This window comes from Oryctolagus cuniculus, chromosome 14 (assembly GCF_964237555.1).
Source record: "Oryctolagus cuniculus chromosome 14, mOryCun1.1, whole genome shotgun sequence".
Taxonomy (NCBI): Eukaryota; Metazoa; Chordata; class Mammalia; order Lagomorpha; family Leporidae; genus Oryctolagus; species Oryctolagus cuniculus.
In genome coordinates this window covers 67,133,582-67,154,987 of record NC_091445.1, presented here as the reverse complement: position 1 = coordinate 67,154,987, position 21,406 = coordinate 67,133,582, and the positions used below count along the sequence as shown (strand labels likewise).

The 21,406-nt window shown below is 39.1% G+C and overlaps 1 protein-coding gene across 1 annotated transcript; it reads right to left on the bottom strand.

The window, feature by feature from the left end:
* Positions 1-1,224: 1,224 nt before the first annotated feature.
* RIMOC1 (RAB7A interacting MON1-CCZ1 complex subunit 1) lies at positions 1,225-21,406 on the bottom strand. Its single transcript, XM_002714125.5, has 6 exons — positions 21,083-21,406; positions 18,138-18,244; positions 15,210-15,356; positions 13,294-13,425; positions 12,320-12,434; positions 1,225-6,327 (listed from the first exon to the last, which is right to left on the bottom strand). The coding sequence occupies exons 1-6, from the start codon at positions 21,180-21,182 to the stop codon at positions 6,041-6,043; spliced, it is 888 nt and encodes a 295-aa protein (XP_002714171.1). The 5' UTR covers positions 21,183-21,406; the 3' UTR covers positions 1,225-6,040.

Genomic DNA, 21,406 nt, shown 5'->3' with positions numbered 1-21,406 from the left:
CAGTGGGGATCCCTATCATAAATGACTTTATGTTAAATAAATCTAGTCCAACTACACAAAAAATATTTTTTTAAAAAAAGCTGAACATATCTTTTAAAAGGACAGCAAAAAAATGGCTAAAATAATAGAACATGAATATTAGCTAATTACCGGTTGGGAATGACTTTAAATCAGATTTTGGGGATATCTATCTATGATGCCCATTCTTAAGAATGGAATTTTAAAACCATAGGATTATTTTGACTGAAATGTGCTCTTATCGCAGGGTATAACAGATGCTGTCTTGCTCTTTCATGAATAATCCTAGGATTTTAAATTATATATTTAATACAACAGTAAACTGAAATATTCTCCAACACAAATCTAGTTTAGAAACAGCTGTCTTTGATTACATTAAATAGGGTGATCTATTTGAAAATGACTCACATAGTACCAAGTATTTGTAACTATCTACCTGAGGATACCATACCCAATTCTATGTAACAGATAACTTGTAATTGGTCTCTGATAGTTTCTGAAAGCCCTTTGAAACAAGTGAGTATAATGGGCATCTGTTTTGAGAAGAAAAAAAAAAACACACTGGGATTGTGATCTTATCCTATCTGGCTATTCTTCCAATCCTAGAAGATTCTGTCTATTCTTATTCTAATATTCCTCTGCTTAAAAAATAGGACATTAAAAGGTTAACTTACATCAATTCACACAGGAATTGACAGGGCTGTGAATTTAAACTCAGACTTCCAACTATAGGGTCCACAACCCCAACCACTAATCTGTCTGAAAGTTATTAGGGCCTATTCTTTAACATTCAGAAAATGGGATAGTAGGGGCCTGTGTAGCAGTGTAGCAGGTAAAGCTGCCACCTGTGATGCCGGTATCCCGTATGAGCGCTGGGTTTGATTCCCAGCTGCTCCACTCACAATCCAGCTCCCAGCTAATGGCCTGGGGAAAGCAGCAGAAGATGGTCCAAGAGCCTGTGTCCATGCCACCCACATGAGAGAGGTGAAAGCAGCTCTGGCTTCTGGCTTTGGCCGGGCTCAGACCCGGCTCTTGCAGCTATCTGGGGAGTGAACCACCAGGTGGAATCTCTCTCTCTTTCTCTTCCTCTCTCTTTGTAACTCATTTTCAAATAAATAAATAAATCTTGAAAAAGTTAGGATAATAAACTGAGATGATAAAAATTCATTCTGACACAACCACCAAATACAGAAGAAAACAGAAAAATAAGAGAAACATGGTTTTATTATTTTTTAATGTGTAGGTTCTAAAACATTTTACTTGGAAATTTTCACAAGTAGGAAAAACAAAAACAATAAAGAACACCAACAAGAATACATATTACATACTTCAATTGTGGCTATATTAAATGTATATTAATATAATACTTCCATAACATGGTCTCATCCCATATTGTATTTAAAATGAAGATACAGGGAAATGGGAGAAAAGTATAGAATCCTGGATTCTGTGGCAGTTGGGGCACCCTTATTGGAGCCAGCAAAGGGGCCCCAAAACATGGAGAAAGATAAGCAATCTAAACCTATCATGTCATCTAGCTGTGGGGTTTTTCAAATGCCATTACAATGAAACTGGGATAGCCTGCAGACAAACATAGCTCACTGTGTGTACTGTGAATGCACACCAGAGAACTCACAATGGGACTGTGAAACCAGGAATGTAATTTCATTGTGGGGTTTCAGCTCTGATTCTCACCTCACTCTACCATACACAAAGGGATAAGGAAAAGTCCTCAGTCAGGATTTTTCACCTTCATCAGGATCAAATAGCAGTCAGAATCCCTATCAGTGCAGCAAAGCAGGCAGAGCTCTGAGTTTCAAAGCCTAGGTAGTTTCAGAAAATCCAGTTTGGGAAAGAACAATACAAAGTTAAGGATCGTGAAAAGTCCTTTAACAGAGTTTAAGTTTTAGCAACCCTCAGAGAATTCAAACTGGAGAGAGACAGACCAAGTATAAGAAACACAGTGTGGCCTTCTGGTTATCAGTCACCTATTAGTAAAGCACACACTGGAGAGAATTCCTTTAAAATGTAACCAAAATGATGTGGGCTTTAGTGACTTATTCCTTAATTCAGTATTTGAACCTCCATAACAGAGAAAAACCACAAATGTAGTGAAAATGCAAGGCATTTGACCTAGGGAGTGGAATTTGAAGACACAAATGCTAACGCAGCCAATAACCTCTCTAAATAAAACAGCACCAGTCCTGCACCACCGGGGCCCCTTAGCCTGCTTTATTCTTCTTCATGGCACTCATCACTTGACATGTAATACATGGATTTCTCAAAATATTCAAATGTCCTCCACTAAAATGCAAGCTCTGAAGGAGAAAAGTGTTTTACAAAGCTACAAGTATTTCCTCAGGGCCTAGGACAAAATCTGGCACCTGGCAGGCACAGAATTTTTGAAGAACTGTAATACATTCTTTAGGCTAAATATTTGGTATCTTGAGATTACTCATTCTAAATCAAATTTACTTAGAGGGCTTTATCTCACACAAAGATGTGTTGTTCATTGTCTTACAATGCACCAGAGTAAAAAGCATTATATTATTAACTGTTATGGTCTATAAATTTTGTCAGTTGTTTGAGGGATGGAAAGTTATACGAAAAGCACCCAGTACGACCCTCAAAACTGCACCAATTCACTGAACCAGTCGATTGTAACTAAATCCAAACGTCCACAAGGATCATAAAGGCAAAAACCTAAGATACTAGCTTTTGAAAAGTAGTTCTTGCTTTCTCAGATTCGGAATCCAAGTAATCTAGGGCTCCTCTGAGGATTGTTTGATCTCCATTTGCCCTGTCAGCCACTGAGGGCTGTATAGATCCGTGGTTGCCTTGTCAGGTATGGCAGTATGGAATCCAAAAGCAGCAACATTTTTGTGCAGTTTGGCACTTTGAATCACTCATTCCTCATTAATTAAAACACACGCACACACACACATATACATTACTAAGTGCCCACTATGCATAAAGTGTTATATATAAAGGTAAATTTTTAAAATACAGAGTTCACCAACTGTAAGGAAAGTAATTACAAAGCAATGTGATCATCAGTGTGATAACTTGGGAGAGGAAGACTGAGGGAACAGACTGCGGAGTATCTAAGATTGAAAGAGCCTACAGACACAACTTCACTGAAGCTGAGTCCTAAAAAGAGAAGTACTCACTTGGCAGCAAAGAAAGGTGCAGAAGTAATGACATCTGCAAGGGTATTTACTGAGTTTGAAAAAACACAGGCGCATGTGAGGAAGGAACTGGGAGTACTTAATTGACAGTTTGTGATTCTAAAGACCATGTTTAAAAGGATCTAAAGGAGTAAAAGAGTTTAGCCTAATGGTTAAGAGATCAATTAAGTACTCCTAGAGTGGAATACTGGGGTTCAATTCCCAGTTCTGGCCCCTGACTCCAGCTTCCTGCTATGGCAGATCCTAGGATGCAGTGGTAAATAACTAAATTCCTGTCAACCCATGGGGGACCTGGATTGAGTTTTGAGATCCTGAATTTGGCCCTGGCCAAGTCCCAGTCATTGCAGGCATCTGGGGAGTTAACCAATGGATGGAAATTCTATTCTATCTCTTTGCCTCTTGAATAATAAATTTCAAAATTTTTTCAATGATATTTTTATATTTAGAAAGCACAAAGATATTTTCATAATAAAACCTGTTAAAATGCTACTTGAAATACAAATCTTCTTGGCTGTATAAGGATAAACAAGGGCAGGAATGGGGAGAGATTTCCCCTTGCTCCAAAGGCTCTATAAGAATTTGTATGTTTATTAAAAAGGAGCCTGGTGTTCAATGTCTACGTAACACTGAACTAGAAGATGATCACACAGGATGATAGAGATGAGGCTGGGAAGGTCAGCATTCTATGTTGCCTGCTCTGCAGAAGACCCAAAAAGTAGAAAACAGTTTCAAATTACTATGAGACATCTAACTGAAGCTACTGAATAGGCAGTTAGAAATTTAGAGATCAAGACAGAAGCTGGGATTCAAGTTACAGTTGTGGGGGTCAACCTGATACTCTTGGGTAGTAGAAAGACCCAAATCTGGGGCTGGCACTGTGGCATAGTAGGTTAAGCTTCTGCCTCTGGAGCTGGCATGCTACATGGCTGCCCATTCAAATCCTGGCTGCTCTGCTTCCAATCCAGCTCACTGCTAATGACCTGGGAAAGCAGTGGAAGATGGTCCAAGTGTCTGGGCCCCTGCACCCACATGGGAAACCTGGAAGAGGCTCCTGGCTTCTGGCTACTGGCTTTGGATGGGCCCAATTGGGGCCACTGTGGCCATCTGGGGAGTGAACCAGTAGAGGGAAGACCTCTCTATCTCTCTCTCTTGACTGTAACTCTGCCCCTCAAATAAACAAATAAATCTTTAAAAAAGAAAAAAAAAGAGAAAGTCCCAAGTCTATGAATGGCATCACATGTGAAGAGTACTTAAAGTTAGAGGAAAGGGGAAGGGCAGAGGACAGAAGCCTAGTGCAGATCAATATATAAAGGGTGGGAAAAACTGAGAAGCCACAAGGGAAATGAGATAGCCTAGAAGAAACCAAATGCATAGAGTGGCCTTCTATGGGAAGAGGCAACCTCTTTTCTTCTAAAACTGGTACATGTGTGTTGGTCCATCTAAGAATCTCCATTTTTAACATGGCAGTGCAGGCCATGTGCTGGGGAGGGGAACAGAGCCTGAGGAAAGAGAGTTTGCCTGGGCCACAGTGGGAAAGGGGGGAAGGGGGGACAAGGCGGCCTGGCAACACCCAGAAGGCTTACATGAGGGCTCCTCTGAAGCTGAAGCAAGACCCTTGTGATGAGTCCACCTTGAAGGACAGCATGTCCTTCCTGCAGAACTCATCAGGCCAAGGAAGACAGATCATAATGGTTTACAGGATGACTAGGCTGAAGGATGATGGGAGATCAACAACGTGTGACAGTGGTTCAAACAGGGCTCCATAAACCTGGAAGGGGATCATGGCTTAGGAGGGAGAGGAGCAGTCAAGAAAAAAGGTTATGAAGAAGCCAAAACCTACACAATTGAAATCAAGAAATTAACTATAAAAACAAAGCAAAGATGCTAGAAAGAACTGTCATGTTACTAAAATTTCATTTCAGAAAGAGAAACTCAGGATGCTGATGTTCAAGGTGGCCACGGGAGTATGTCACTGGAATGTGATAAAGTCACTGTGGCAGAAGACCAGGGTATCAGAAAGTATGAGACAAATCATTACAACTGGAACTGAGGTAGAAAGACCGTAGGATAACAAGTTAGGCTCTCTGGCCTTTAGCACTCAAACCTACTTTAAAGACAGAAAACAGTAAAACTGCAATATAGTAGAAAAAGATGTGTCCTAAAAGCAAATGAACTAACACTAGACTAAGTTGGTTTTCACCTTCATTTCTCACTTGAGAAGCCATGTACTTACTTTAAGTAGAATAATCATCTTTAAATTTTTACAAATCATCTAAGAAGTAAAACTTTTAAATTCAATTAGTAATACATGACAAAAATCATTATTTCCTTTGTGGAGTCTTTCATTATCTGGCTTACTGTAAATGGAATCAAATATTAATCACCATCTTTCATTTTACCACATTTATACCCACAGTATGAATTCAAAGCACAGAAGTGACTTGATTTTGATCTTTGAAGCAAACTTCAAATAGGGAGACTGAAAGATAACATAAAGATGGTTAAAATGGTAAATTTTATGTTACATATATTTTATCACAATAAAAAAATAATCTAATAGAAAAAAAATCTTTGTAGAGTTGAATTGGTGACAGGATATCTGGAGTTCAAGCTGAGTTAATATACACGCCATTTTAGAAATCAAAGTATCATTCCTTCGCAGGTCTAAGAATATATAATACAAGATGGTTATGGCATTGAGAAGGGTAACCATGCTGGATATCTTTACGTAGTGTATGGTTCTCAATTCAGTGTCAAGATGTCTTCTTTTTGGGATCCTTCTTTTGCATTTCATGGATCTTTTTGTTGTCCTGTTTGAAAAGAACTAGACAAACTTACTGGTTACAGGGATGCTGAAAGAAGTTTAAAATTTGTTTTGCATTGGTTGTATTCCATTCTTGTTCTTTCAGGGGTCCTTCACACACAGATACATACTTTATCAAAATTTTTTCTCCTACTTCTCGGAAATCCAAGGGTTCTTTGTATGTAGTGCAGCTTGCTCCAGAAACATCAGTATCCACTTCATGATTTTCTGGCTGTTGCTCTGAACAAAGCTTCAATCCCCAGTAACACATTTCTCCACTATACATCATAGCCAGCAAATGAATGTCACTAAATATTCCTGGGGAAGTCGTTTAGATTGGGAAATTAGAATTAAAAATTAAAAAAAAAAATAGTTACCAAAACTCTAAGAAATTTCTTCTCATTAAGCATTTTTCCTCATAACTTAGAAAAGCCTAGTATGGCTAATTCAATCTTCATTTAATTAGCATATTTACCTCTATTTTACCCATTAAAAAGGCCAAAGATAAATATAGAACATTATTTTTTTTAAATGTTACCATTAGGTAGCAGTTCTTAACCTGTTTACAGCCCTTTTAGTAACTGATCATCTAATTTAATCAATGGAACCCCACCCAGAGCACACATCTCAAATTCTACAATCTTGGAGTATTCATGAACTCTCTGAACCTTACCATTGGATACAATTTTTATTTTGTGGTATGTCCTGGGATCACTCATACAACTACAGTCAAGCTACACTTTGTTTACTTCTCTAAGAGTCCACGGACATTATCATGTATAATCACACCCCCAAGAGACCATACAACTCCATTCCCAGGAAAAAGGAAAACACTGCAAACTTTTCATCAAAAGTTGAACATGTCATTCTTTTCAGTTTATTTATTCTTATTTATTTGAAAGGTAGAGTGAAAGAGAGAAGTCTTCCATCCTCTGGTTCACTCCCCAAATGCTCACAAAGCGAGGGCTGGACCAGGCCAAAGGCTGGAACCAAAAGCTCACCCCAGGTCTCCCAAGTTGGAGGAGGGTACCCACATACTTGAGCCATCATGTGTTGCTTCCCAGAGTGTGCACTATCAGGAAGCTGGATGAGAAGTGGGGGTGGGACTTGATCCCAGACACTCTGATACAGGAGAGGCAGGCAACTCAAGTAGCAGCTCAACTCACTGTGCCACAAGGCATAACCTCAATGCATCCTTCTTATTGGTAGTTTTTCTAGTAAGCAAATATATAATTAAATATTTATGGATTTAAGGTACACAAAGTATATTAATTTGATAGAGAGACAAACATAGCTAGTATCAAAACAACTGGTATAAATTACTGGCTTTGAACTGGGGACAAGTCACCAAGCTCTTTGAATCTTAGTTTGTAAATCTGAAAATGAGGATTCTACAGGTCCTGCTTAATTTATAGTTTTCTTAATACCTGAAATAAAACTGTATGATTTCAGAAATCATAAGGGTTTTTAAAATATGTAATATTTAACTTCTTAAAGCCATTAAAGTATAAATAAATGGAAGCACATGAATTTGGGCCCCTGCTACCCACATGGGAGACCCAGATGGAATTCCAGGCTCTAGGCCTTGGCCTGGCTCAGCCCCAGCTTTCATGGGCATTTGGCAGATGGAAGATCTCTCTCTCTCTCTCTCTCGCTCTTTCTGCTTTTAAAATAAATACAGGGGCCGGCACCATGGCTCACTTGGTTAATCCTCCACCTGTGGTGCCGGCATCCCCTATGGGCACTGGGTTCTAGTCCCAATTGCTCCTCTTCCAGTCCAACTCTCTGCTGTGGCCCAGGAAGGCAGTGGAGGATGGCCCAAGTGCCTGGGCCCTGTTCCCTCATGGGAGACCAGGAGGAAGCACCTGGCTCCTGGCTTCAGATCAGCGTAGCTCCGGCTGTAGCGGCCATTTAGGGGGTGAACCAACAAAAGGAAGACCTTTCTCTCTGTCTCTCTCTCACTGTCTAACTCTATCTGTCAAATAAATTTAAAATAAAGAAATAAAGAAATATATATAAATGATTTATATATTTGTGGGATTAGAAAATTACTTCAAGTAAATGAGCATGATAATCTCAGCTGTGCACATAATATGGTTCAAGAGAAATGACTATGATGATGATACCAGATAAAATTCAACTTTAAAAACTTGTAGTTTCTGGCCGGCGCCGCAGCTCAACAGGTTAATCCTCCGCCTGCAGTGCCAGCGCACCGGGTTCTAGTTCCGGTCAGGGTGCCGGATTCTGTCCCGGTTGCCCCTCTTCCAGGCCAGCTCTCTGCTGTGGCCCAGGAGTGCAGTGGAGGATGGCCCAAGTCCTCAGGCCCTGCACCCACATGGGAGACCAGGAGAAGCACCTGGCTCCTGGCTTCGGATCAGCGTGGTACGCCGGCAGCAGCGCACCGGCCACAGCAGCCATTGGAGGGTGAACCAATGGTAAAGGAAGCCCTTTCTCCCTGTCTCCCTCTCTCACTGTCCACTCTGCCTGTCAAAAAAAAAAAAAAAAAAAAAAAAAACCTTGTAGTTTCTATTGTTTTCAATCTATTCTAAGTTTCTAAAGTCTCAGAATTTGTCACTGCAGCTAATCATTTTCACTTCACCTCAAATTCAAATAAACAGTAGCAAAAGAAGCAATAGGCTCAGCAAAATAGTTGACTCAATAAAACATTAAATTATTTTTAAAAATCTTTCATTCATGACACTTGCATTCATGAAAATATGACAGGCTGTATTATATCATGTTTTGCATGTATTAACAACTTTTACTGAATAAGTACAATGTACAATGTATTAAAATGTACACAGTCATTTTCTCTTACTTTATTCCTTTGTAGTTAAAAAATTATAAACCTCAAAGTAAAAGCTAGCTAACAGCATTAGGTATTATCCAGAAATATTTTCTATTAGATGTAGCATGTCATTGAATGTCTATCCTTTTTATTTTGTGATTCTACACTCTGTCTAGTTAGTTCTACACAGACCAGTGGAGGAGAACAAGGAGAGAAGTAAAAATGGAGGGAAAGTTGAATGGACAAGCCAACTAGAATGTTGAGAGCAGTAAAAGGAAGAGAAGCCACTTGAGAAAGGGGAGATGCGCTTGTTAAGAGGAATCTGACATTCAATTTATTCCCCAGTGTTTAGGTTGGCTTCATTCATTATCCTAGCAAGGAGTGACTGCTAAGTTGAAGAACCTCACCCTGCATCTGAATTACATGAAGACTTACTGCAATGCTAATCATTGGGCCCCCACCTGAGTGTCGGATTCAGGTAGGGGATGCATTTATGAATCTGTACTATTTTTTTTAAGCAAACTCCTAGGACCCAGCAGCTCTGGCTGTTGGCCCATGGACTGAGATGAACAATGTAAAACTCAGACACCTCCTAACTCTATTCCCATAAGAACTCTACTACTCTATACATATAGGCTCTTCGTTTATAGGAATTTTCCTTGGAATTTTTTTTTCCTGTTAATACTCAGGGAGTTTTTCAGTGAAACACTTTATTTTGCCCTATGCATGTCCTTGGTAAATGCACATGCCAGGTAGGAAGGGCCTGTGTGACATGGGGAGGTGAGGGTGGGAAAGAAGAGGGAGAACACACCGTAACATAAGAGTGAGGCCTGCACGATGACATTCGCAGAAAAAAATGTGGCCAAACTGGCATCTTGTGGGAGCAGTGATGTCCAAATATACTTGCATCACAACAATTTAGGAAGCTTATTCAAAATAAATTCCTGGGCTTCAAAATATTACCAAATCAGAAGGCACAGGATACACAGGAATCTGTTTTACTGTGCTATGCAGGCAATTAGTGATACCAGCTCAGAGCTGTCCTTTAGAAGATCTGAAATGCAGGTTCTGGGTTAAGCAATGCGTCAAAGCGCTACAGGGGAAGGAGAGACCTCAATGGTATAAAAAATGGGGTGGGGCAAAAAACAAGGGTGTGAAAGCTGGATGGTATTTGTATTTACTCCATTTGATCTCAGGTTTATCCTGATAAGGCCATTTTTATAAGCCTTTTATCTGATAAGGCCATGTCCAAAACTTCAGAGAGGAGGCAAAGTTACTTATTGCATTTAATGATTCATACTTTTTACTGAAAATTTAATGACAATCTCTAAAATATAAAACAATTACCTTGACAAAAAAAAATCATAGTAAACATTATTTTAGAGTTTCAGGTAAAATTAGCTAAATTATCACAAAGATCTAGCCATAAAACTATTTGGTGCCTCATAGATCTTTTCTCCCTAAATGGTAGGAATTATTCAGAATATTAGGAAGTCCTCTCCTCATATATTAGGAATTATGTTTCTGATTGGCCAACAAAAAATAATTAGAGCCTCCCTGAGAAGGTCTGAGGAGGAGCTCACACTCTGAAACATTTCCTAGCTTCTAATCCAGTCATCTTCAGAGAAAGGAATTTGATGATCAACCTTATTTTAGAAGAGAATAAAAAGTCAACATCATAAGAGGACTGCAATCTGTGGCTAAACCACTCTGCAGTCTATATTGACCTCTTCTTCCCTGGAAAATGGTTTCAGACCCTTACCTGAGGCTTTTGATTGCTCTGTTGAGAAACAACTGAAGCTAGGAACTAGTGAACTCCAAGAATGACTAAGAGAAGGCACAATATCACCAGCCTCCTGACGAAAATAGTTCCACATCACGAGAGTACCTTACTTTCTAACTAGAAATGAGAAAAGGATGGAAATAGGGGACTTGTGCCACTTCCTTTGGTTTTTAATAGCCTTTAATGCCTAATTGCACCATTTTCTTCAGTTTCCTAGGTTTTCTATTTAATCACTCCAGGTGGGTGGGCTGAAGAAATTACAAAAAGATCATTTTCAAAGTCTCTAATTAGTTCCTTAGTTATCTGGAATAATAAACGCATACTTTCCATAAATATATCAAAATACTCCATATTTGTCAAAAGCATCATGCCGACTGATAGAACTCTTTAATAAGCTGTTTTAGGACATTTGTCTAAATTAACAGAAGGTGACAATTTTTGGTCACCACCAGCCAGTCCTATGTTAATGATACTTAAATCTCTGATTTCAGGTTTCTGGTTTGTTTGTTTTCTTAGTTTTTGTTGTCCGTAAATTTTCAAGTAGAAAAAGATTGGAGAAGCTACCCAAGAAACACTAAGAATTAAAATACACTTAACATTCCAGAATTTTTCCCAAGAGGTTTTCTTATTATCTCTCATATTTCTTTCCTCTCATCAAGATTTCAAGGGAGGTAGAAGAGAAGAAAGTTTACAAGTATAATCATCACTTGCAGCTACGTAATCTTGGGCAGGCTGCATGTTTCACCTAGACCTCAGTCCCTCCATTTATAAGAGATGGTGAGACTCATATTCTGCTTTCCCTTCAAATCAGATCAATCTTTTGCCTTCTACTAAAGAGGTGGTAAGACTAAGTGATTCTTTTCTCCCCACACTTCAGTCTGAAACTCAAATGATCCTCTATCTTCAGGTCCTAGAATTTTTCCAGGGCATAGCTGTCTGAGGCAGACATCTGGGTAGTTAACATCCAACATTTATTTTCTTCTTATTTTTCTTAGTAAAAAACCTTAATCTTATTTGGGATCAGGGTAAGGACTGTATTTCCCAGGCTTCCTTATAGCTACAAGAAGCCACCTGATTAAATTCTGGCCAGTGAAACATAGGTGAAAGTGTGGCAAGGACCTTCTGAGAAGACTGCTCTACAGAAGTTAATTTGGCTAAAAGAATTCAACTTTGCCATTCCTGTGGCCTGAAATATAAGAGGAAGGAGCGGCACAAGTATCCTAGGATTCTGACAAGTGATGCAATACCCTAAACAGGGATGCATGTTGCACAATGCTGGAAATTAACATTTATACTATATTCCATATAAAATGCCTACCTCTGAAACTGAAGGGCTCTTGTTCTAAAGGTGATGGAGAAAAAAGATGAGAACATGACAAGCCCAAGGTGCCACTGCAACAGCTCATGATCTTTTTCATATGAAAGAGAGTTAAATATCTACCTTGTTACTTCCAGTGTCACAAGTAGCCAAACCTGTTCTGCTACACTACTGGTCAGGGCTTTTTGGAGATGTAAAATAAGTATAAAATTAAAAATTAAAAAAGTTTTAAAAACTAAGAAGAGATAGAAATAGTATTCTATTTTACTCAGATTTTAATCTTTAAATTTCTTATATGCCTTCTTACTATTTTTCTCTATAATCTAGCTCAAAATTTATTTAAATCAGAGTAAAATCCAACAAGCTTCTTAAAATCATCAAGAGCTTTAACTCAGAAAATTTTCATAAGAGAGAACATTACCTGCACTCAGTAACTTGGCTGTATCTAGGTCTTGGAAAGCAACTCCTTCATTTAACTGGACAGGACACCTATAATTTAGCATCTGTAGCAAATAACTGATTCCATCAACAAGGTACTAAATAAAAACCAAAGAATTCAAAGTATTATTTACAGAACTATATAAACTTCCATTATTATTCTTCCACATTCTTTACTCAACAGAAAATGAGCTAATATGTGGAAATATCTTAAGGCTATTACATTTCAAAGGTGTAAGGACCCACTACCATTATATGTTTTCCTAATATAAATATATGCCTCCAAATGCTCCAATTAAGAAGACTATGCAAAAATAAAAAAAAAGTCAACCAAGAACAGACATTTCAGAAATATGCTTGTCAAATATGTTACCAGAGAAAAAGGGTCAAAATAATGAAGATACAGTCAACAATTTAAAAAGTTAAAATGCAATTATAATTTAGAAATACTAGGACCAAACTTTTACATGTGAGATTATAACCTCCTATGTCCACACCCACCTAAACCATAAGTACATTTCAACTAATACTGATGTCTTCAGATTTAGTGATTTGGTTGGAACAGTCAGCAAGGATCAGAGGGCCACGATTTTCTAGCAGCAGGGTCATGAGGATTCTTTATAAATAAAATGCTGACAGAGAGAGATTTCTACAAATTGTTCTCTTCAGGTCAAAACAATATGCTTACAAATTAACATAGTTTACCTTACATGTCAGAAAATAAAAACCCAGAATTTTTAAAAAGCATGTAAAAATGTTCTAGTTTACAAAGTGCTCTCAAATGCTATCTTTTTTTCATTTTCACAGTAATCCCAACTTGTTTAAGATGACACTGCTAATGTATAGTGCAAAATCAGACCCTTTAGTTCCACTACTCTTAACTACTGTAACAAAGGCAGCCTTTTAAAATCTATAATAAAGTCAACAATTAAAAATATATAAGGAATGTTTGCTTACCTTTTTAAGCAAAGCAGATTTTCTTGAGAGCCACTCTCTTCTTTTGGTCAGAGAATGACAATACATATACAGCAGAGCTCCCCGTCTCCAAGAGAGACATTCCAGTAGCTCATCCCCAAGCAAATCGCTGTGCTGAAACACAGAAAGGACAGCTAAAAAGAGAAACTTGAACTCTGCAAAAGCACAGGTTAAATCTCAAAACTCCAGCAATTAAAAACACTTTCATTTCACAAGACCTGTCCTTTGTTTTGTTACTTACACAGGAATACCTTACACTGAATCAATCAGAAATATGAAAAGCTAGCATTGAGGTGCATCAGGTTAAATTGCAATTTGTGACATGAGCATTCCATAGAAAGTGCCAGTTTGAGTCCCAGTTGCTCTACTTCAGATCCAACTTCCTCTTAATGTGCCTGGGAAGTCAGTGGATGATAGCCCAAGTACTTCGGCCCTGCTACCTCCATGAAAGACCTAGGTAAAATTCCAGGCTCCTGGCTTTATGCTGGCCTAGCCCTGGCCATTGTGGTCATTTGGGGAGTAAACCAGCAGATGAAAGCTGCCTTGCTGTCACTCTCTCTCCTTCCCTCCTTCTCTCCCTCCCTCCTCTCCTTCTCCCTCTCCCTTTCTCTGCAACTACTTTTCAAATAAATAAATCTTTGAAAATACAAATGAAGAAAATAATTTAGGAGCAAATTCTCCTAATATATTTGAAATAAAAGTAGCCCATAATCTGATTAATATATTTCAGAGATATGTTACTTGAAGTAAGATCATATTTATTTATACTAGCACTGGATAAAATGAAAAGCTACATACAAAAAAAAATTTTAGTGTCAAAACTTTTATGGTGGATAAATCTGGATGTTTTGTTTCTGCAAGCCTGTCTTGATACATACAGCAAAGAAACTCTCTAGGTAAAGAATCAGCAGGCATATACAGATGAGAAATTATTTGCTCAAAAGAGGAACAAGGCTAGAGATTTAGATCTTGGAATCATCTAAATAGAGATGACAATAAAAAGCATGCGAACAGGTTGTCAAGCAAAGACAGAAGAGAGACTATCAGGGGGATGAAGAAGCCATCCTTGGGGAGTGCCTATGTTTCTAAATGGAAGAGAAGGGAAGTGCTAGCCATAGCAGAAGGCTTCTCAGAGAGGAAAGAGGAGAAAAGGAACATGCAGGGTCTCAAGGGGACGGGTGATCAATGCTACAAAAGGCAGCAAATGTTCAGGGTATAAGAACTGTAAAAAGGACAATACATTACTAGTGACCTTCAAGAAAACACAGCACCTGCAAAAAGTAAAGGGAGCAGAAATAAGGAATATCTAGGTTTAGAAAATGATGAGGTACTGCAATTACGATTCCATTATGAAAATATCCTAAAGTAATTTAGTAAAATTAGACATTTTAGTTGTGTTATTTGTCTGAAAAGTTAATCTCATATATCTTCTTCCTTCCATTGTAATTTTAAAAGAATAAAAAATACAATCAAGAGGGAAAATCTACAAACTCTCAAGAGTAGAGTAGCGGGCTGACATGGTGGCAGCAGGCTAAGCCTCCGCGTGTAGCACCAGCATCCCATATGGGCGCCAGTTAAAGTCCTGGCTGCTCCACTTCCAATCCAGCTCCCTGCTTATGGCTTGGGAAAGCAGTGAAGGGAGGCCCATATGCTTGGGCCCCTGCACCCACATGGGAGATCCAGAAGCTCCTGGCTCCTAGCCTCGAATCGGCTCAGCTCTGACTGTGGCAGCCATTTGGGGAGTGAACCAGCAGACAGAGGACCTTTCTCTCTGCTTCTCCCTCTCTCTCTCTGTAATTCTGCTTCTAAAATAAATAAATAAAATCTTTGACAAAAAAAAAGCAGAATAGCAAAAACTAAGAGCACTCCACCATAATTTATAGGAATACAAAACTTACTTTTGGGTGTATACTATTTTCTTTAACCAAAATTTCTGGTTCTGAAAGAAAACTGATCAGTTCTTTTACTTTCTGCGAAGAAGAGTCTTCTGGAAAATCTTCATCTACTAGTTTGTTCTCTTCAAAATAGGTCATATCCAAAATAGCCTAATAAAGGAAAAAAAGTACAAATGATTTAAGCTTGAAAGAATAACTCTTCTATGTCTTTAGCAGACATTTAAATCTCCGAACATAGTATTAAATCTGAGAAGTAGGTAAAATGTCTGTAATATAATCTGAGAAAAAACTTCATACTATTACATAGGTATTTTATACTGAATTAAATTACATCGGCAACTAAATAATTACATAAGTATTTTACATTGAATTAAAGATAACCTCACTTTCCTTAAAATCATAAAATAGGATTGTACTGAATTAACATAAGTTAATCATATATAAAATAATTATTTTTAAAATGTTAATTATTGTATTCTTTGCAACTTACATGTGTATAAACCCTGAAGTTTTCTGAGTACTTGATATATTAATTTAAGGTCCCCACCTCTAATTTTATAACTTGAATCTTCAAAGGACTTAATCTGTTTTCTCAAATGCAGAACCATCAACATTACACAATTCAAACACTAGGTCTCTAGCACACCTTAATATAGAAGACATTCTATTCAAGCACCTTAAAACATTTTAATTCCTTTTTTTTTTTAATTTATTGGATCAAGACTAAAGAAAGAGGGTTCTGGTGTCAGTTCTATCCCTAATCACCAACCAAATACAAATTAATTTTATCTTTGTTGAGTTTCAGTTTTCTGTACTGGTGAAATGACACATGGGATGAAATTCCTTCCAAAGTTCCTTACTTTCATAGTAAAATGATGCATGAAAAGCCCTTATATACTTTACCTAGCACATATTTAGTGATACTTAGTAAGTTTTATTGTGTGCAAGGCCTAGCTAGGAATGAGAGATCAATATCCTATAGAAGATGATCTGTTGATTTAGAAACAAAATGGGGTTCAAGAAGGCCTAAGAAATTTAAGTCTGGGGGCCTGTACTGTGGCACAGCAGGTTAAAGCCCTGGCCTGAAGTGCCCACATCCCATATGGGCACCAGTTCTAGTCCAGGCTGCTCCTCTTCCAATCCAGCTCTCTGCTATGGCCTGGTAAAGCAGAAGATGGCCCAAGTCCTTGGGCCTCTGCACCCACGTGGGAGACCCGGAAGAAGCTCCTGTCTCCTGGCTTCAGATCAGCTCTGCTCTGGGCGTTGCAGCCATCTGGGGAGTGAACCAGCGGATGGAGGACCTCTCTGTCTCTACCTCTCTCTGTGGCTCTGTCTTTCAAATAAATAAAGTAAATCTTAAAAAATAATTTAAGTCTGAATCTCTAGGTCTTTTGACTTATTTCTGGAAATAAGTTAAAATGTTTAGGACATTTCCATGTGTAAGACATGAAATGACATACATCCTATGCAAGCAAGAGAAGAGCCCTCTGAAGGAAGTCATGCCAGGAAATGAACCTGTAACTGTTCTCTGGAGTTCCTGAGTAGCTATTACAGGCTCATGCAGCCCTGATATTTGAAAGCAGAAACCATCTTTATGTACCTCCTCAGAGAAAGCACATTGCCAGGGATGTAAATGCTATAAACGGATACTTTAGAAGCTTAATTAAGTTTACTCTACTTTCTCCATCACCTCATCTTTACTATCCTTTAGTAATCAAGAATAGGCATATGGAAAGCACTCTATCTACAAAGCACTACACTAATGTTAGTTAATGCAATGAATTATATTTCTTTCTCTTCTTAAAGCTTCATTATTATTTATTTGAAAGAACTAGAGAGAGGGTGAGAGAGACATCTTTCACTGGCTTGGTTCACTCTCCAAATGGCCACAGTGGCAGGAGCTGGGCCAATCCAAAGCTGGGAGCCCAGAGCTGCTTCTGGGTCTCCTACATGAGTATAGGGGTCCAAGCACTTGGGCCATCTTCTGCTGCTATCCTAGGCACACTAGCAGGGAGCTGGATGGAAGTAAAGCAACTGAGACTTGAACCGCTGTCCACATGGGATGCTGGTGCCATAGGCAGTGGCTTTACCCACTATGCCACAGCACCAGTCCCCAAATTTTATTTCTTAACATCAGCTTACCTCAGCAGTGTTTGAAAAAAACAAATGCTGTCCAAACAGAGGCATCAATTTGAAATGAAAGTAAAAGAAAAAAGGAGGAACAGAAAAATCTCCCAGATGTGCCTGACATTACCAGGGGAAATCATACTGAGAATCTTAAGGTGAATTTGAGAGAAAAAAAAAATCACCCAGGGCCCTAATGGAGTTCCCATCTCTCCCTGAAACTATCAAGAACTTGGACAATGCATGCATCACTATTTTGCATAATTAAAAAGGGAATTTTGTTATGCTTTCCCTGACTTTTTCTTATCAATACATCTAACTTTTTTTTTTTAAGATTTATTTATTTGAAAGGTAAAGTTACACACAGAGAGAGAGAGATCAATCTTCCATCCACGGGTTCACTCTCCAAATGGCTGCAATGGCCTGAGCTGTACTGGTCCAAAGCCAGAAGCCAGGAGTTTCTTCTGGGCCTCCCATGTGCCTGGCAGGGACTCAGAGACTTGAGCTTTCCCAGGCCATTAGCAGAGAGCTGGATCAGAAGTGGAGCAGCCAGGACTCAAACTCAGCACCCATTTGGAATGCTGGCACTGCAGGCCATGGCTTAACCCACTGTGCCACAGAACCCAAATCTTACTTCTTTTTATACTGCCTGAGAGTTTCAAGTCTATATTCCTCACACATACAATTTTTTCAACAAAAAGTCTTTAAGAACAGAACAAATTGATTTAATTCCACCTAGACTTTGGATCACCTGAATGAGCTATTGTATACCATCATAAGACTCTAGGGTCGCATTTTTTTAAATACCTGTGTGTAAAGTTCTAGAAGATTTGATGGATTTGAACATTCTTTCTCTTCGCCACATAGGAGCTTCAATTTTTCTAAAGCTGCAGAGGCCCGAATTAAAAAGTGATCTGTAAGGAATGAAAACATGATTATTTTGCATAGTTTCAGAGTGCTATTTAAATAAAAGTAGTTATGTACCTGAAATAATGACATGAAATTATATTCTGGGATACAGAGAAACCGCATAGTAGTAATATCTTATCTGAAATAAGTATATCATACTAATTAATCCTAATTAAGTAAATTTATCATGGAAATCTAATCCAGAAAGCCAAAAACTAAAATCTTTCTATATTCACTGCTGCCATTTCTTAAACACAGTCTATAGTCTCATAATGACTCTTTTAGATGCTGATGCATTCAAAATGTTCTCATAAATTTAAAACTGTTATTAGAATAGTACAAACACAATACATAAATGCATAGAACGGGCTTTCACTGAAAACTTTTTAATTTCATAAATATAATCATAAATATTTTCTAAAACAATGACTAAATCCAATGCCTTAAAAATGTCAGCACTCTGAGCAATTATATCTTTACCATAATTGCTTTTATAGCTGTTAAATTAAAATTTTATAATACATCTCCCAAATGATGACCTTAATTTTTGCTAGGCAAACTCTAACCTGTACCTAGACCAGATGCTTTTTGCTGTTAGGATCCACTATTCACCTAAATTGAAAGCTGCTTCTTTAGCTGTCTTCCCAATTCTCCTCAGCCCAGAAGTATACCCGCACAATCCACAAAGATTCTACTATGAACTGAAATTGCATGTGCTTCCTTAGAGACGGTGTTGACATTTTCTTCCTAACTTGCAGTATTTTTTTATTTTTATTTTATTTATTTATTTGACAGGTAGAATCACAGATAGTGAGAGAAACAGAGAGAAAGGTCCTCCTTCCGTTGGCTCACTCACCAAATGGCAGCAATGGACTGAGCTGCGCTGATCCGAAGCCAGGAGCCAGGAGCCTCCTCCTGATCTCCCATGCGGGTGCCGGGGCCCAAGCACCTGCGCCATCCTCCACTGCCTTCCTGGGCCACAGCAGAGAGCTGGACTGGAAGAGGAGCAACCGGGACTAGAACCCGGTGCCCATATGGGATGCCAGCGGCACAGGTGGAGGATTAGCCCAGTGCACCAAGGCACCAGCCCCAACTTGCAGTATTATTTTAAATGTAAAGATGTGCACTTATTCACTAAAATCACTGCTAAAGCAGTATGTCAGATGAGCTCATAATTGTTTTGAGGCAAAATCTAGCAAAGCTTAGATTTTGAAAATGCTCACAAAATTGCAGTATTTTTACTATTTAGTCAAAGTCATAACCAGCAAGACAAAAGATGAAGGCATCTTAAATAAATAACCCCTGGAACACACTGCCCTAAATGTATACTTCCCTATAATAAATTATTGTGCTTATACAATAAGAATTAAATGAACAAAATTTGGCCAGAAATAGGGCACGCTTGGATGGAATAATGTCTATGTCTGATCTACTTTGAAAAAAGACAACAGAAACTGTCAACCCCTGTCACCCAGGGAAAATATACAGTGGTTTTATTAAAGAACAAAATTTAAATATATGTAATTTTGTTGTTAGGGAAAAGAATGCCAAGGTCAATTCAAATACACGCAACCTTGTTTTAATTAAACTTCATAAAGTAAGAAAATCTTGCTAGCAATACTTTAATAAGGTTGACATGATTTCACTACTGATTTATAGTTCATAATGTGGACCACTATCATTGTAACTTTGGTAAATTTTCAGAAGTACAAAGTCTGCAGAAAAAGAATATACAGCACTTATTCTTGTCCTCAATCTAGACTGAATTAAAGCATTTTCCAAGGGGAAATCGAATGGCTGTTGGGTTCAGTGCTAAGTTTTTTATCTCTTTTTGGAACAGTTCAAATAGAGCTGGAATTCGAAGTAAATTGGATACACTTCCAGTAACAGCTACTAAGGTGCACCAACTATTCATGTGATTCCTGGATTTACTACACGAACCAGAACAAGATGCTGGCGTCAGGGCCGTCTTCGGGCATTTTAAGAACGCACTCTTGAGAACAGATAACCTGGCAGTCTTCACTGAAAAGCGGGCAGTTCATTGTTGTCCCGATTCGGTACTCACCAACTATTCAATCGCTTGGGAAAATGTCCCACTACCGTTTTCCTAGGACAAGGAGACGGTGCACAACGATTTTAAAACTTAGCTAAAGTAAAGGCTCAAAACAAAAAAAAGATGGGATTTCCGTAAAGCCTATAGGCAGCTGAGAAGGAATAAAAATAGAACTGGACTTAAAACTGGAAGATCACGGTAATTCTCTAAGCCAGTTTTCCAAAAAAAGAAAACAGCTCAGGCATTTATAAAACAAGCGAGCCCTACAAACAGCTGAGATGATGCAAGGAAAAGAATCGTCTCATTACACCGTGCACAACTCCTCTGCAGAATACTGTTTACGCTTGAGTTCTGAACCCGAGTCTTCAAACAACGCGGCAACGAAAAAGTGGAACTGCCCGCACGTCCCTCTATCTACACTGGATGGAAAATCATCATTATTATTTGAGTACTACCCCTCGGTTTAATCATTTATTTAAACTTTCATGGGGACCCTCTCCCACTCGCTCCCGAGACGGTTAAATCCGATTGCACACAACTGGCTGAGATGTGCACACGGCAAGATTTTTGTGGGTTATGAAAAATGAGATTTTCGAAGCAAATGCTTGGGCTCTATGGTTTGCGGGGTGGTGGGCAATCGACAGCGAGGGTCACAAGCGAAAGATCTTGGATCGCTATGGCCTGGGACCCCCACGGTCCACAGGCCTCAGCCTCCAGCCCTCACGGCCTTCGAGCGCCAGCCCTGTACCGCCGTCCGCCAAGCCCGCCTCCCTCTCCTCGGCTCCCTCACCGTCTTCACCGGCGGCTTCACTTAGCTGCTGTATATGGGCCTGAGCCAGGTCCCCGAGCTCTTCCACTCGCCTCACCACAGAGGACCCTGCGGCCGCCATGGCCACAACGGGCGGGCGTGCCCCAACCACGTGACCGCGCCAGCGGCGGTCAGCTGATCCCCAGGCGCCAGCAGGGCTAGGGGGCGGAGCTCCTTTGATGGGTGGGTGGAGACATCTGCTCCGGAAAACGGTAAACCCAGGCCTACGGAGGTCGTTCCGGGTTACTTTCCACCTCTTTGCCTCCGACCCTCTTCTCTCTCCCCCATAATCCTGTGCAGCAAGGA